The sequence below is a fragment of the Peromyscus californicus genome, unplaced genomic scaffold (genome assembly GCF_007827085.1).
Source record: "Peromyscus californicus insignis strain IS unplaced genomic scaffold, ASM782708v3 Scaffold_17__1_contigs__length_78620276, whole genome shotgun sequence".
NCBI classification, from domain to species: Eukaryota; Metazoa; Chordata; class Mammalia; order Rodentia; family Cricetidae; genus Peromyscus; species Peromyscus californicus.
Genome location: NW_026294469.1, coordinates 38,897,482 through 38,914,078, shown reverse-complemented (window position 1 = coordinate 38,914,078; position 16,597 = coordinate 38,897,482). Strand labels below are relative to the sequence as shown.

The 16,597-nt window shown below is 43.7% G+C and overlaps 1 protein-coding gene across 1 annotated transcript in view; it reads right to left on the bottom strand.

The window, feature by feature from the left end:
• Tnfaip8 (TNF alpha induced protein 8) overlaps positions 1 to 6,546 on the bottom strand; it is a 115,333-nt gene extending 108,787 nt beyond the window's left edge. The window contains exon 1 of the mRNA XM_052742171.1: positions 6,391 to 6,546. Within this exon, the coding sequence (XP_052598131.1) occupies position 6,391 (1 nt within the window). The 5' untranslated portion in view covers positions 6,392 to 6,546. The remainder of the gene's footprint in view (positions 1 to 6,390) is intronic.
• Positions 6,547 to 16,597: the final 10,051 nt, after the last annotated feature.

Genomic DNA, 16,597 nt, shown 5'->3' with positions numbered 1-16,597 from the left:
CACACCTTTCCCCATAAGGCCGTGGCATTTGGTGTTGTGTCTGTACGTGTGTGACTCTGATCACAGTCAGACGGACAGCCCAAGACAAGAAAGCATAGGTAAAAAAGGCTGCCATGGCACACACCATAACTTTTGCACCTGCCATTGCCATTGTAGGACATGTTGTAAGAATTTCTTTTAAGTCTTTTTTTTTTAATGTGATTTTACGTGTGTAAGAGAGTGTGTGTGCACCTGAGAGTGCAGGTACTGCTGGAGGCAGAGGCCAGAGGAGCCAGATCGCCCTGGAGCTCGGGCTAACACGTGGCTGTGAGCGATCCAAAGTGGGTGCTGGGAACTGAACTCTGGTTCTCCGCACGAACAAAGACTGCTCTTAACCTCTCAGCAATCTCTCATTTTTAAAAATAAACAAATCAGCTGTTAAGTGGTGGCACACACCTTCAATCGTAGCACGCCGAAGGCAGGGGCACGAGGATCTTTGTGAGTTCAAGACCAGCCTGGTCTACACCACATATTGAGCTCCAGGACAGACAGAAAGAACTATGCAGAGACTCTGCCTAAATAAATAAACAAACAAATAACAAACAAACAAACAAATAAGTCAGATTTGGGAGTGGGGAGGGTTTACTCTAAGTGAAGTCAGCCTGAAGGAGGAAGAGCTAGCTGTGGCTTCCTGGGCTGCCTTCTCCTCATCGGCTCCTTTCAAATACCCTATCATACATACTGTATGCTTTGCCCAATGCTGTGTTCCCAGAAGAGCACACTTTCCCTGCCCTTTTGCCTCCTGGAGTCCTGGAGCTCATATTTAGGCTGAGGACACGTCAGTCCAAGTCCCTTGCAAAGCCATGGGCAGCTGTCTGTGTTGGATGCTCTGTCTTCGATACCTGTTTGGAACATGGGAGAGGTGTATTGGTGTAATTATTAAGGCCACTCCACGTAGTTAAAAGAGAGGTTTATTTTGTGGGGTAACTTACAAGTGAAGGGATAGGTAGGTTACAGGGTCTGGGAAAGGTGTGGCGCAGTCCAGTGGTGTTCTCTGGAGAACTCTGCTAGGTCTACCTCCAGCGCCCAGGGTCCAGGAACCAAGAGGGCTGGCCCATCCAGATCTCGGGTCTCCAGGCGCCTCCCTTGGCCCTGCCTCATAGGCGTGATAGTTACTGAAGCCTCAATGGGGGTTGGAACTTCCAGATCAAAGCTGGAATGGCTACCCACCACAGAGGTGAAAGGCCAGCTCACTAGTCACAGCTTAATTATAACATGTCTTAAAAGCATCCCTCACGTGCAGGGAGGCTAAATGGACACCGGAGCTCTTTGTGCTGAGAAATATAAACTCAGCAGTCCTGCGCTGGCTCATACTCAGCAGCATTACCCTCATAGAATCATGTAATCCTAAAGCAGGAACTCATTGAAACTGTGCTACATTCACTCCGCTCTCGGGGCTCCTCTGGCTTTGTTAGGGAAAACAAAAACAAGCTATAAGTCCACCCAGCACAATTTGCCCCTATCCGTCTCTACTCTTCGATAGCCTAGGGCCATGACCACCCTCCTGAAAGGAGACCAACTTGGCTAACTGAAGAGAGTCTACCATTAATTGAGTGCCTGAGAATGTTTTGGTTTAGTCCATACAGCAATCATATAACGCAAATTCTGTCACCAACTTTGAGGAAGCAGGCTCAGAGAGCTGATGTCAATTGTTCAAAGTCACATAGCCTGTGGTAGCTGAGACATGAGCAGCTGACTCCAGTAGAGTCATATAATCAAGCTCTTCCTGACTAAACAAGCCATCGTTATTCCCATCACCAATGAGACAAGCATGGAAAATAAAAAAAAATCTGAACTTACCACTCTTCCGTTATCAAAGAATTAAACCTAAGACCCCTTTATAAACTGGTCTGAGGTGCTCCCCCACTGGCGCACGCAGTCCAATGACCTCCTCACCCTTGTGTTTTCCTTTTTGTGGAAGGCAGCCATTTGTCTGTCCCATCCTTAGTCACCTTGATAGAAATATCAGGTGTTCTACAGCTCCCCCCCCCCCCATTCTGTATGAAAAGTGTGATGAGACAAAGCCAACCATAGTGACCTGCAGCTGGGTGTGAACCTCAGCCCCTTTAGTCCTGGACCATAAATACTTGCCTCTACAGAAAAAGCAATTGTCCCCAGAAAGGACAGGGTAGGTATTCCCTGATTACTGCTGAGACAGGGATATTTTCAAACACTTTTCTCAAGTAACATCCATGCTTGACACAAAGGTTTAAGGAAAGAAAATAGTATGGAATTGGGTTGGTTGCTGTTTGGTCATTGGTTATTTGAAACAGACATCAGGTCAAATGTGCCCAATATAGCTTCTAATCATTGAGAAATAAAACTACTTTGAGAACGGTTTTACTGTCCTTAGGAAGTACCTTTCCTTTGTGAAACATTAAGAAAATTTTAGTTCACTTTGCTTCTATCCAGTCACCTGCAGGGACCCCCTTCTCACTGATGTCTTTCTCTGTCAAAGTTACCAGCCTCTGGGCCAGTGGACACACAGGAGATAGCTGGGAACTACCAGGCATACACTAAGAGCACAATTAATGCTGCTGTAAGAGTGATCGATGCTCACTCACCTCCTACATGCTAGATTGAGGAACGGGATACCTCCCAATTTGAATACCCCTAGCTGTTGTGGTCTAAGACCAATGAGAAGTGGTTTCTAAGGTACCTCTTGACTGACATTCTGGAATCATCCACCCTCTATTTTTAACTCATTTCTTTTTTTTTTTTAAGATAAAATAGACATTTATTTTTTTTTCTTCCAAATCATATCTAGGTTAAACATTTTCAACAACACCAAACAGATGTGTAGTGTCCTTCCTGTTACATCAAAACAGAAATAATTAATGATTGTTAATTGTCCTTATTCATTATGTTGAAGTCAAGATGAATGTTTTTTTATTGTCAGTAACATTCTGAGGCTGTATGAAATCTCCTAATCTCTTTATGTTTTAACTCATTTCTTTATCTTCAGGCCAAAATAAAAAAATAAAAACCAACCAACTTCCACTGGGAATTATTTTTCATTTACATTTTGTGACAAGATATTTCCTTTCTCTCTCCTTTCTCCTTGCTCCTCTCCATGAAATATTCATTTCCAACACTTGGACTGTGACATCAAAGAAGAAAAATCTAGAAACTGCAGTCCACAGTCACCCAAACCAGATATGGGATATCAGAAAATGAAATGGACTCTTAGCTACAAGGAAGTATTAACGCTGAGTTGTTAAGAGCATGTTTGGGGCGTTTGTTAAGTTCTTACTGTATGCTTTGATATTAAATGCAGGATGTGGGCAGTGTAAGGAACGGAACAGCAAGGTGACAAAAGCCACTCTGGCCAGGCACCACCTGTATCCCCCCTCTTAGTTTCTGTATCAGCCAGAGAGCCCTAAAAATACCAAACTGGAACAAGCTGTCCAGCATGTCACTGGGTTGGCCCTGTGCATGTCCTCATTGCCAAAGTCGGTGCCCTTAGCACTGGGATTAGGATTCCCAGTGCTTCCCCATGCCTCTCTGCCTTTTCTTCCTGTCCTGGGGAACACAAGTGGCTGGTGTTCGTCATTGCCATCTCTCTCCTGACTCCTGGAAGTTCCCTTGTTTCTGGTCCTTTCAACCCCGACCGTACAAAACTGAGAGAACGGTGAGGTGCCATTCTGCTAAGAGCAAAGCTCAAACCTGAGCACAAGTGAAATCGCCAAGAACTGGTTGTGTTGCTTCAAAACGGGGCTAATTCCAGCACAGACGATTAATGGTGCTGTGCCTGACATGATGGCCCACTCAACCTCAAGGATTTACTATTGAAGTTTCCCTTAGAAATCCTGCCCCCCCACCCCCCGACACACACACACTCACACTGGGCATTTCCTAATGAGCACTGTTTAGATGCAATCACTTCTCTGCACATACCCTTTCCTCTGATTTCAACAGAATGAAAACTACAAAAAAGCTGACCTCACGAAACATTCTGTGCCTGGCCAATGCGGAGCGCCGAGCCCCTGGTTTCTGCCATTCTGGTTAGGATCCCAGAACAATCTGTCCTTACATACGCTCAAAACCCAGGCAGAGACCATAACTAATCACAAATGGAAAGTGTGCTGGTTGATTTTGGTAAGACTGACATACAATAGATTCACCGGACAAGAGGGAAACTTGACTGAGCAATGGCATCCATGAGATCGGCCTAGAGGCAAGTTCTGTAGAGCATTTTCTTGATTAATGATTGTTGTGGGAGGGCTCAGACCATTGTGAGCAGTACCACCCCTGGGCAGGTAGCCCTGGGTTCTATAAGAAATCAGGCCGAGCAAGTCACGGGGCCTGAGCCACTAAGAGTTGTTTCTCCACGGCCTCGGCTTCGGTTCCAGCCTCGACTTCCCTCAATGATGGACCGTTACCTGGAAACTTTTCCTCCCACTGGTTACTTTTGGCCACAGTGTCACCGCAGAAGAGAGCAAACTAGGACAGAAAGCTAAGAGACAACAAGGATGAGATTTCCAACTCACACAGCCCCCTTTCTCAGTAAGCACAAACTCATGAGAACAAACAGCACAGTTGAGTCGGTCTCCCACGAAGATAGTGTCTACAATTAGTGCAAGATCACTACACTTTCGGTGGCACATTCCTCCACGTGATGATTTATTAATGATTCTTAAGTCAGGAAATCTAGAAAGATGTAAGGGCTTATAAAACCTACAACTGTCATGTGAGCAGGAAACACAAAACATTCATTATCTAAACTATTCACATTTTCCAGGGAGGGGAGAGCTAGTCTACTTTCCTCAACTGTATTTACTCAGTTTACAGGTAAAAACTCCAAAGGTGAGTAGTGAGGAGATTAATCTATACTGAGGGAAATAGCATCCCAAAAGGCCAAAGAAAAGATAACTATATTACTAGCTAGAATATTAGCAATAAGTTGTTGACTTAACTGCCTATGACAGATTTAATTAGAAGGTGGCAATAAATGTTTCCAGGTGTTTAATTAAGTGTGATAATTATTTATTTCCTTAAACAGAAATGGAGTCATATGTTTACACTGCAAAGTATAATGTTTCCTTAGTTAAAACAGTGTGTGGAAACACCTTTGTGTAATACAGGATTCAAGGCATGATAAAAATATCCGCTGTGATAAGCAGAGCTGAAAGTGATTTATCAGCTCTTAACTTGTAGCCACCAGAGCACAACAGCTTCTTAGAAGCCACCCTTCTAGGGTTCTTTCTTGTCTTTAGCTACAAAGTTTTGTTAGCCATGCACCTCGGTAAATAATTTGTATTCCAAGTGTCATTTCCCTGCCAGCATCCAAGAGGATTTTCAACAAAGATGCGGAAGAAGTTTCATGGGAATTCTACTTCCATGGCAAACGCACAGCAAGAATAAACTGAGCTGTAGAACCAGAAATTATGACTAGATGGGAACTCAGCAACTTAAGCGCAATAAGCCTGTTTGATGCAGCAAACTGATCAAGGAATTGTACTGTGTAGAAATATGCCCTCTGCTGTGAGAGTTACTGATGCCCCCTCCTCAATAAAAACAACTTAACAGCGGGATGAAATTTTCATACTTAAGCAACCCAAGGATGTTACTGTTTCAACACTGGGCAGTAAACTACAGTTGCTAGTGCTGTGAGTTAGGAAATCAATCGGTTTAGAAACATGGTGTTGCTGAGTCAATGAACATCTTTCAGATGCCCAAGTCGGTTGATCAGACTGGTCTTGAAAACGCCTATCAGCAGTCCTGGGTCATCAGGCTCTGGGAACTCATCAGGTGTTCTCCCAGCAGGTGCTAGAAGCTCGGCGCCACGGGTGAGCACATGGGACATTCAGAAACACACGCACACAACTAACTTTCTTAACGATCTTAAACGATCTTAAAGCAAAACTCTGGTCGCTGGCGGTTTTACAACGAAGGATTGGATAACAATCTGAGGCCAGCATCTCAGTCTGCAATCTGGGGCATCCTGAACAACACAGGCAACCCTTGCTTCAGCGTTTGAGGTTGGTTACGGAGAGGACAGGACACTTAGCCAGAGAAGAAAGGGAGGGATGGGGAGAGAGTCTCATCGCAGGAGCCCAGGCGGTAGATCCCCAGCATCGGAACCAGGATCCACAGTGCGGCGCGGGCACGATAAAAACTATGGGACTTTCCGAGCTGCGCGCTCCCACACGCTCACGCTCACTTACACTCCCCACACGCGCCCACTCACACGCCCACTCTCACGGCCCAAACTCTTGGCGAACTGCAAGTGCGCCCCCAGGAGCACTTTTAAAGTCCCAAAAGAGCGTCTGGTTTTATCATTACTATACTTTTGACCCCCACCCCACCCCCGGCTCCCAGAGCCCCACTCCTAGGAGGGAGGCAACTTACTCGGAGGAAGGGCGCGGCGGCGCCGGCACGAGAGAAGAGCGGGGCGGTCCCGCAATGCCGAGCCTGGGAGGCTGGACCGCTCTCGGCTCCGGGACCCTCAACAACCCCAGGCGGGCCCCAGCGCGGGAGAAGTGGAGCTGGCCCCTGGGGCGGGGCCAGGAGGAGGCAGGGGCGGAGCCTGTAGGCCGGGGCGGAGCTGGGAGGTGGACTAAGGGAGGGGCCAGACTGCTGTGGCGAAGCAGGGAGGAGGTCAGGGGCGTGGCATGGTGGGAACGGGGCGTGGCCGGGGCAGGGACTCTGCGGAAGGGGCAGTAGGGAGGAGCTGAGTTGCTGGGCGGGAGGAGAAGCAAAGGCCACCAAATAGGGCGGGGGCTTGGAGGCAGGGACAGAGCAGAACGGCCCAGGAGCTGGAGGCGGAGCGGATAGATCAGCACCTCTGAGGGCCCCTGGACTCAGGGGTCGGTGCAGGACGGTGCTGCCCACGATGGGCAGAATGGAAGCCCACAGGGCAGCGAGGACCTCTGAGCGCTGGCGGCCAAAACCTGGCTGAGAGATCTGTTTCTTTGCATAAATGAGATTACCTTCGTAGTCGATGTGGTCGAATAATGCGGCGCTCATTTGCGCCATGCCGGACCCTTAACCCATGTATGTGACTGATGATCTGTGGAGGTCTCTGGATCCTGCTTGCCTTCCATCTTTCTCGCTCTCTCCCTCCTTGTTTTAAGATTACCCAGTGACATTCTAAGCGCTTGCAGATCTTGTGGCTTCCATTGTCAGCGGTTGTGGGATTCCATCCACCTCTGGGTTAATGCCTGTCACTGGCTTCCTCGTGGGAAGCCTGTAGTCTTGGACACACACATTCAAACGCACACCACTCTAGTATGACTGACCGCCTTTACCTGAGGAACAAGAGACTCCAGAGGAAACGCCAGGCCAAAGTCGACTCTGGGGCTTCCTGGATGGCTATTGTAATTGGCATGGACCACCCACATGGGAGTAAGAGGAAGCCACCCACTCCATAAATATTCACTAGCTCCACTAGCTCTATGCAGGGGGTTGGGAATAATATTGACAAATTTAATATGTGCGCGTGACCATTCTAATCTTCTCAACAGTTTATGATGTAGCTCTTAACAGTTACCAGAATTTAATGAAAAGAAAGGAAGGTATAAGAGACTGCTCAAAGAGAGCTACATACTCAGGAAAGGGCAGATTGACTGGAGCAGAGGAAAGTAAAGACTGACTTGACGAAACACACAAAATCACAACGGCGTGGGTTTAACGCAAAATACCACTGTCCGGGGCTGTAACTAGGCATCAGAGGTGCCAGGATGATTTTTCTGGAAGGGGAACTCTGTGCTGGGTTTAGATAAGAAGTGGGACCTTCACAGTCCTTCCCAAGGAAGGAACAGTGGTGCTGTGTAAGATTCCTCCGAGATTAAAACATTTCATCCTACAGAAAGCTCCTTAAGCAGGAAGGTAAACAGCACAAAATAAATTCAGGAAGTCCCTGAAACTAACCAGACTCACTAGGACCCTCCCTGCCAGAGTAGACAATGGAAGCTGACAGTCCCCCTCAGACAGAAGGAGCTGAGCTGCAAAGACAACAATGAGCCAGACCAGCTGTCTGGAAGAAGCAGAGGTGCCTAGAAGTTTAGAACAGAGTCACCTGGAAAGAACACTCTCCAACCTGTTGAGCTACCTGCAGGCTGTGCAGTGTACTCCAGAGTTCGAAGCTTTTGTGAGCTATCACCCACGCTGGCGAGGGCTTTCGTGACACAGCTGTCTTTGAGTCATTTCTGCTCCTTTAAGTAATCCCTCATCCATACTCCTATAAGTAGCCCCAATAAAACTCCGTGGTTCACCAAATTGGAGTTTGGTGGTATCCATACATCGGGATCCCTATCTGGGGTGAGTGGACATATGTGTTTCGTCCCTCAAGGAAATGTTTTGTCACATGAAAGGTAGCAAGCATTTTTCCCATGTTATAAAGAATTAGAGACCAGGCACGGTGGTGCATGCCTTTAGTCTCCGCACTCAGAAGCAGAATTAGGTGGGAGGATCTCGGTGAGTTTGAGGCCAGCCTAGTCTACATAGGGAGCTCCAGGACAGCCAAGGCCATGCAGTGAGGCCCTGCCCTCCCCGACAAAATATTATTATTACTAATATTAAAATAATATAATGCACAAAGGATTAGAAGAGGGGTGAAGTGGTGTTTGGACTGGCACTAAAACAATAGACCAGAGCCCAAACTAAAGCCTTTCATCCTCCAGGACCCTTGGGCGGAGGAGGTAGAATGATTTGAAGCATGAGAGATGCATCAGATATTGTTCTATTAATAGAAAAGGTTTTCAAATATGGAAACAACACAGAGAACCCCAGAGCCAGGTAACATGTTCAATAATCTGATGAAACATGGCAGGTGAGATGCTGTGGTAGACAAAACAAAGTCTCACATAAAGATGTGCAGTCTCTGACCCACAGCACCTTACACAGCAGAAGGAATTTTGTAGTCATGAGTAAAGCTGAAAATATTGAAATGGGGACATTACCTTGGATTATGAAGTTAGCCTAGTCTAATTATATGGGTCCTCTAAAATGGAAGCACATTGGGGCAGAGATTCAAAATGTGACAAGACATTCAGCCTGGGCCATGAGCCAAAGACCATGGGTTGCCCCTAGAAGCTTGAATGGACCTCAGCTAACTGTTTAAGCATATGGAACATAAATAAGCCTTATATCCCTGAAAATTAAATACCGCCATTAACCAAAATAAGCAAGCAAATGTTTCTTTCTTTAGGGCCTCCAGAAAATAACTCAGCCCTTCAGATGCCATAATTTAATACTGGTGAGACTCCGTACTGGATTTATGACCTATGAAACTACAAATAAAAGTTTGTGTCAAATGCCTAACCTAGTGGTAATTTATCATGGCGGCAATTGGAAACCAGCACAGATACTAGAAGCCAAAGTGGATGGAAAGAATAAGGTGGACTCAGAATTTAGAAAAGGCCTAGAGATAGAGGGAGTGTTATGGGGGTTGTTTTACAAGGTTTCTGAATGCAGTGGCCATCGCGGGTAGTGTTTCCCATGGAGTTAAGGGGAAAAGCAAGCAGATGCATTCGTTAGAAATACTCCAGAGTCTGCAGTGATGTAACTAAATTAGGTGAAAAGGGTTTGTGTACTTCCAACTGCCTCTCTGCCAAATAACTGGACACACTGTCTCAGTGCCCACCTGCATTGCCTACTTTCCTTATCGCTGTGAAAACATACTGCAGAACAACATAAGGGGATGAAAGGCTTATTTGGGTTTCGTTTCATATGGTGCCGTCTAAAGTGGTGAGGAGGCAGGGCGTAGTGGTTCTATCCATGGGCCAGGAGCATGAAGAGCACGCAGGGATTTTCACATGGAATGGACCATGCAGCAGACATGCAGGCCGAAACCAGAAGCATGCATAACCTTCTAAGGCCCACCCCTAGCCACTTCAGCCAGCCAGGGCCCGACTCCCACCATTTTGAAAATAGCGCAGCAAGCTAGAGACTGAGCATTCAGAATGTGAGCTTGTGTGGGGAAATTCCGGATTCAAGCCATAAAGCATCTACAGCCACCAAGTGGCGTTTGTCACCACCATTTGAGAGTTCTAATACTAGATCTGCCATGCATCCACTGGATGGATGTCTTTGGGCAAAGCACAAAACCTTAATGAGACCTGACCTCTTGGTACAACTGTTGTGAGTCACCAGGATGCCCTGTTATCTGAAAATTCAACTCCATTAACTTTCACTGTTGCTTAACTTCAGTGTGTGAGCTGTTTCCTCCAGGTTTGACATGATGAATGCCATCATGAAACAGAGTGGCTCAGGTGACCTCTGGAGGCCTTGACCACACAGTCATGGCAATGAAACCAACAGACATATGGTTGTGGAATAATCTTTTTGTACACTGTGAAGGTTTGTCACTTGGATAGACTTAATAAAAAGCTGACTGGCTGGTAGCTAGATGGAAAGTATAGGTGGGACAGCCAGACACAGAGAACTCTGGGAAGAAGGAGGGCAGAGTCAGAGGAGATGCCAGCAGACACAGAGAGAAGAAAGATGGGCATGCTGTACTGAGTGAAGGTACCAAGCCACAAAGCAAAGCATAGAAAAGAAACATGGGTTAATTTAGATGTAAGAGTTAGCTAGTAATAAGCCTGAGCTATTGGCTGAGCATTTACAATTAATATTAAGTCTCCGTGTAGGTGATTTGGAAACGGGTGAGCAGAAAAGTCTGACTACAGACCTATATAGCAAGTAGCAAGGCCCATGGGAAAAAAAAACTGTTGCCATTCCCTCTCAAAGGGAGGAGAAAGGATCACAAACCTCCATAACACCCTTCTCTGATATTCCAACCACCACTCACTCCTGCCTTAGCCATAATCTTACATATACTAAAGTATATAAGAGGTTTTTAAAAATGCCTGGAAGTGGGACTCTTCTGTACTGTCACTGTTCACAAGTTACTCATGCTCCTGTAGGTAACACCAATATCATTTATTTCACCAAGCTGGACTTGGTGGAGGTTTTCTTTGATATCTCTACTCCCTCTCTCTTCAATGTGAATAGCCAATCTTTATAAGTCTCCCAAGGAAAGTCCTGTGAAACTCATGAGGCATTATCTTGCTTGTACTCCTCATTCTTTGGCCCCATTTTTACTATTGGCCCAACTGGAAACTCTTTTTAGACATCATGTTTTTCATAAGGGCTACTTAAGAATCAAAAAGTATGAAACTTGGTGCTGCAGACTCATAATACCCAAAGGCAGATGAGTCATCATGTAGCCTGGATTCTAGTCTGCATAGTGAGGTCTTCTAGCCATCTTTCCCACCCCCCAGCCTTTCTGCTCTTAGTTTATATCCCCTCCTTGTTCATAGAAAATATAAAAACCAATAAAGAATTTCCTCAACATCTTGGCTAGCCACCAAGCGTGCCACCTGCATCCTCACTTGTCACATTATCTCAGTCAAAGCAGGCCTGTTCCCAATTCTCTGGGTCTTCTCTAAACCATCCCTTCTATCCATAAGGGTCAGATTCTATTAATAAATGGTTTTTCCTCAACCTGTCCATTCCTATGTTCCTTTGTAACATAAAAATGCTAAAACACACACAAAATAAAACAAAACAAAAAACTCTCAGAACGACCTACATTACTAGAATCATCTACACCTGTACCTCACAGGTGCTAACAGATAAAACAACAAAGTTTGCATTTGCATTTGCAGGGAGGGAGTAAAATGTTGAAGGTCATTTTTGCAATCTCAGACAAGCGGTTTCACTGTCATTATAAAACTACTAGTCTCAGCCAGGCGGCGATGGCACACGCCTTTAATCCCGGCACTCAGGAGGCAGAGGCAGGCAGATCTCTGTGAGTTCGAGGCCAGCCTGGGCTACAGAGCAAGATCCAGGACAGGCACCAAAACTACACAGAGAAACAAAACAAAACAAAACAAAACAAAAAAACCCTACTAGTCTCTATTACCTTTAACTTTAAAATATCCTCCGCATCCAGACATACATATAGGACTTAAGTTTATTTTGTAGTAAGATGATGTAGCAGGAAAATTGGTATTCTTATCTCACTTGGATCAACAGCTAGTTGAGACATTGGTTTTTGTTTGCTTGTTGTTTGTTTGTTTTGGTTGTTAACTCTTGCTGGTCTCCAAGCTGATAACATAATAATCAAGAGTCAATTATAGAATGGCAAAATGTATTTTGAAATAACAATACCTGGCCAGGTGGTGGTGATGCATGCCTTTAATCCCAGAACTCGGGAGCCAGAGGCAGGTGGATTTCTATGAGTTCGAGGCCAGCCTGGGCTACAGAGTGAGTTCCAGGAAAGGTGCTAAAGCTACATAGAGAAACTCTGTCTCAAAAAAACAAAGGAAAAAAAATAAGGATACCTATGTCTGGGCTGATGAATCATTTGTAAAAACAAACAAACAAAAACACCATAAAAAGTAAAGTCCCATAAATCATCTTCTTTTGAAGTTGATATGTAGCTTGGGATTATAGGCTCATGTCACCACACCTGACAGTGCCTTCTGTTGAAGCTGAAAGAGCTCACACTAGACAAAGTTATGAAGTTTTAAGGAAGGCTGTGCTTCAGGGCTGGTGAGATGGATTAGCAGATAAAGACATTGGGGCCAATGTAGGGACACACCTGATATATGCCTGGCCTCAGTGGCTTTCCTTAGCCACAGAGGGAGATTCCATAACCCTTTTCTTGTGTCCTTGGTGATGTGGGATGTCTTTCTGTATGCTGTGAATATGTGTTGCTCTGGTTGGTTGATAAATAAGACTGTTTGGCCTATGGCAAGGCAGCTTAGAGGCAGGTGGGAAATCCAGGAGAGAGACTGGAAGAGAAAGACAGAGGTGGTGGAGATGCCATCCCGCTGTCCAGAGAGCAACATATAATGGTACACAGGTAAATCCACGGAACATGTGATGACATATAGACTAATAGAAATGGGCTGAGTTTAATTATAAGAGCTAGCTAGCAAGAAGCTTGAGCCATAGGCCAAGGTCATGCAATTCATAATTGATATGAGCTTCTGTGTGTTTACTTGGGACTAAGTGGCTGTGGGACACTGGTGGGAGCTGGTGCAAGAGATTCGTCCTAACTGCAGGGCTGGGCAGGACTGGAGAAATATCTGACTACACCTTGGCTCCAAATGCAGAACCATGTGGCTGAAGTTGCCAAGTTCTGCTGCTTGCTGGGGCTGGAACATGGACACCTCTTTCAAATACATTTGCATCTGGCTTTCTGTTTTCACTGTTTTCCTTCACTGCTTAAGCTTTTCTTTAATTCCTTTTTACAAGTTGGAAGATAGCTAGATTGGGTCTTGCTCTGAGGTCACCATTCCCTTTATTGCATTTAGCATAACACTTTTAAGCTTTTTCTCTCATGGAGCACTGGACTTGGCTGCAACATTAAACCTCCTGGTTCTCCTTTTCTTTTCAAACTGTATATTTTGTATTTTTCCTTGCTCAGCTTCTTCTTTTTCATCATAGACCAACAAAAGAGTGACCCCTAATAGCTACATGACACAGACAATACTAGGCTGTCTTGAAATGTCCTCTGCCAATGCCATTAATGCAACACTCTTCAATTTACCCTCAGGAAGATTTTTTTTTGGACAAAGACAAAAAGCAGACACATTCTTTGCCAAAATATTGGAAGAATGATCTCTAGGCCACTTTCCATCTGAAATTTCCTGAGCTGGACACCCACAGGTCAAATTTCCTGCAATATCATTTTCCATGTTCCTACTAGTATGACCCATTAAGCCTAACTTAAAGTATCCAACTGCTTTCCTAATCCAAAGTCCATATTCTACCAACAAACAGTATTGTCAGGCCTGTAACAGCAATGCCCCACTGTCTGGTACCAATGTCTGTCTTAGTTAGTGTTCTGTTGATATGAAGAGACACCATGAAAACAGGAACTCTTATAAAAGAAAGTAATTCATTGGGGCTCGCTTACAGTTTCAGACCCACATAATGACTCACAACCACCTATTACTTCAGTTCCAAGGGTATCTGACACCCTCTTCTGGCTCCTGTTAGTACCAGGCATGCATGGTGCACAGATGTACATGCAGGCAAAATAGTCAAACACATAAAAATAATAAATTTTTAAAAAGGAATGGCTCTAGTTATTCAGGGTCTTTTGTGACTATATGAATTTTAGGATTTTCTTTTTCTAATTCTATGAAAAATGTCATTGAACATTTGATGGAGATTGCATTATGTGTGTAGATTGCTTTTGGTAATGTAGCTACTTTCAAAATATTAATTCTGTTGATCTTCCTACACAGGAAATCTTTGTTTTTTTCGTGTCTTCAATTTCTTTCTTCATCATCTTAAACTTTTCATTTTAGAAGTATTTCACTTTCTTGTTTTGGTTTAATCCTAGGTATTTTTTGAAACTATTGTAAATTGTATTCCTCCCACCCTGATTTCTTTCATGGTAAGTTCACTATCGATATATAGAAAAGCTACTGAGTTTTGTGTATTGACTTTGTATCCTGCTACTCTGCTCAAAGTGTTTATATAGGCAAGAGATTTCTGGTGGAATCTTTCAGGTTTTTTAAATGGAGTATAATGTTATCTACAAATAGGAATGATTTGACTTCTCTCTTTCCCATTTGTCCTCCCACTTTTTTTTCTTGTCTTATTCCTAAAGCTAAGACTCAAGTCTATGTTGAACTAGAGTAGAAAGAGTGAGTACTCTTGTCTCATTTTAAATTTTAGATGGAATGTTCTGTTTCTCCCCATTTAAAATAATGTTTTCCATGGGTTTGCATATATAACCTTTATTATGATGGGGTATGCCCCTTCTCTTCCTAATTTCTTCAGGTATTTTATCATTAAGGGATGTTGAATTTTGCTGAGGACATAGGATTTTTCTGTTTTTAAATCTATTTATGTGCTGAATTATACTTATTGATTTGAGTATGCTTTATCAACTCTGCATCCCTGGAATGAAATCAGCTTGGTCATGGTATATGGTCTTCTTAGTGCATTCTTGAATTTAATTTGCAAGAATTTTATTGAATAATTTTACACCTATGTTCAACTGGGGAAATTGTTCTACAGTTTTCATTCTTTGTTATGTCTTACCCAGTTGTGGTATTAGTGTAATGTTGGCTTTGTAGAATAAGTTTGGCAGTTTCCCCCTTTCTATTTTATGGAACCATTTTGTGAAGCATTGGTGTTAACTTCTCTTTGAAGCTTGTTAGAATTTAACAGTAATCCATCTGCATCTGTTTGTGCATTGGATGACTTTTTATTACTGTTTCAGTCTTATTTATTTCTGTGGATCTGTTTAGCTTATTTATATCCTCTTGGCTTAATTATAATGGGTCATATTTGTACAGAAATTTATCAATTTCTTCTAGAGATTTCAGTTTTTGTCTTTGAATGTGGATTTCAAAGTATTCCTTACTGACTCTACATTTCACTGGAATCTGAAGTAACCTCACCTTTATTCCATCTCTGATTAAGTTGGGTCATCTCTTTCTTTTGGTTAATTTTGCTAGGACATTTTCAAAGAACCAACTCATTGATCTATTCTACACATTGTTCTTTCAGTCTTTATTTCATTCATTTCTTGCTTATCTTTATTATTTCTTGATATCTGATGCCTTTAGGATTGTTCTTGTTTGTTTCTTTGTTTTTAAGAGCCTGAGATGCCTTATTAGAGAACTTAAACAAAACTTTTTCAATGTAAGTTGCAAAGTAAAATTTTCATTCATTACTATAAACTTCCCTCCATGGATTTGAGGGTTGGTGACAATAGATCAGTTATTCTGATAATTTCTGCCTTTGTAGGTATGCTGGCTACTTTTATGTCAACTTGACACAAGCTTCTAAGAGAACAGAGCCTCAACTGAGAAAATCCTCTGTAAGATCAGGCTGCAGCCAAGAGTATATAGGGCATTTTCTTAATTAGTGATTAATGTGGGAAGGCCCAGTCCATTCTGAATGGGGCCATTCCTGGACTGGTGTCCTGAGTTCTATTAAAAAACAAAATCAGACAGAGCAAGTCATGCAAAGCAAGCCAGGAAGTAGCACCCCTCTATGGCCTCTCCATCAGCCCCTGAATCCAGATTCCTGCCCTGTCTTCCTTTAATGATGAACAATTATCTGAAAATGTAAGCCAAGTAAATCTTTTCCTCCCTAACTTGCTCTTTGGTCATGGTGTTTCATCGCAGCAGTAGACAACCTAACTTATACAAGATGGTACCAGTAGTGGGGTATTGCTGTGACAGACCTGACGGTGTTGTTTTGGGCAGGATAGTGGAAGGACTTTGGAACTTTGTGCAAGAAAAGTCATTGAGTATTCAATGCTCGGTGAGATGTTCTGGAGGAGCTTGGAAGATAAGAATATTGAGGGCAATGCAGACAATGGAGGCATGGCTTGGCAAGTTTCAAAGGGAATTTTAAAGTCTCTATTGGGTCATTTGTTATTTTGAATTAAGATTCTATGGTTCTGGTTAGCTGCAGCTGAAGAATCACCTGTAACTAATAAGCTAACAGAACAACTAAAGTGAAATTTTTGCTTTGCTGGGATACTTGATGCTGGTCAGTCATAGCTGAAAAATTAGCAGTGATTAAAGAAGAGACCGGCATTGTTGAGTTAAATCTTCTGGGAAGTGTTTTCTGA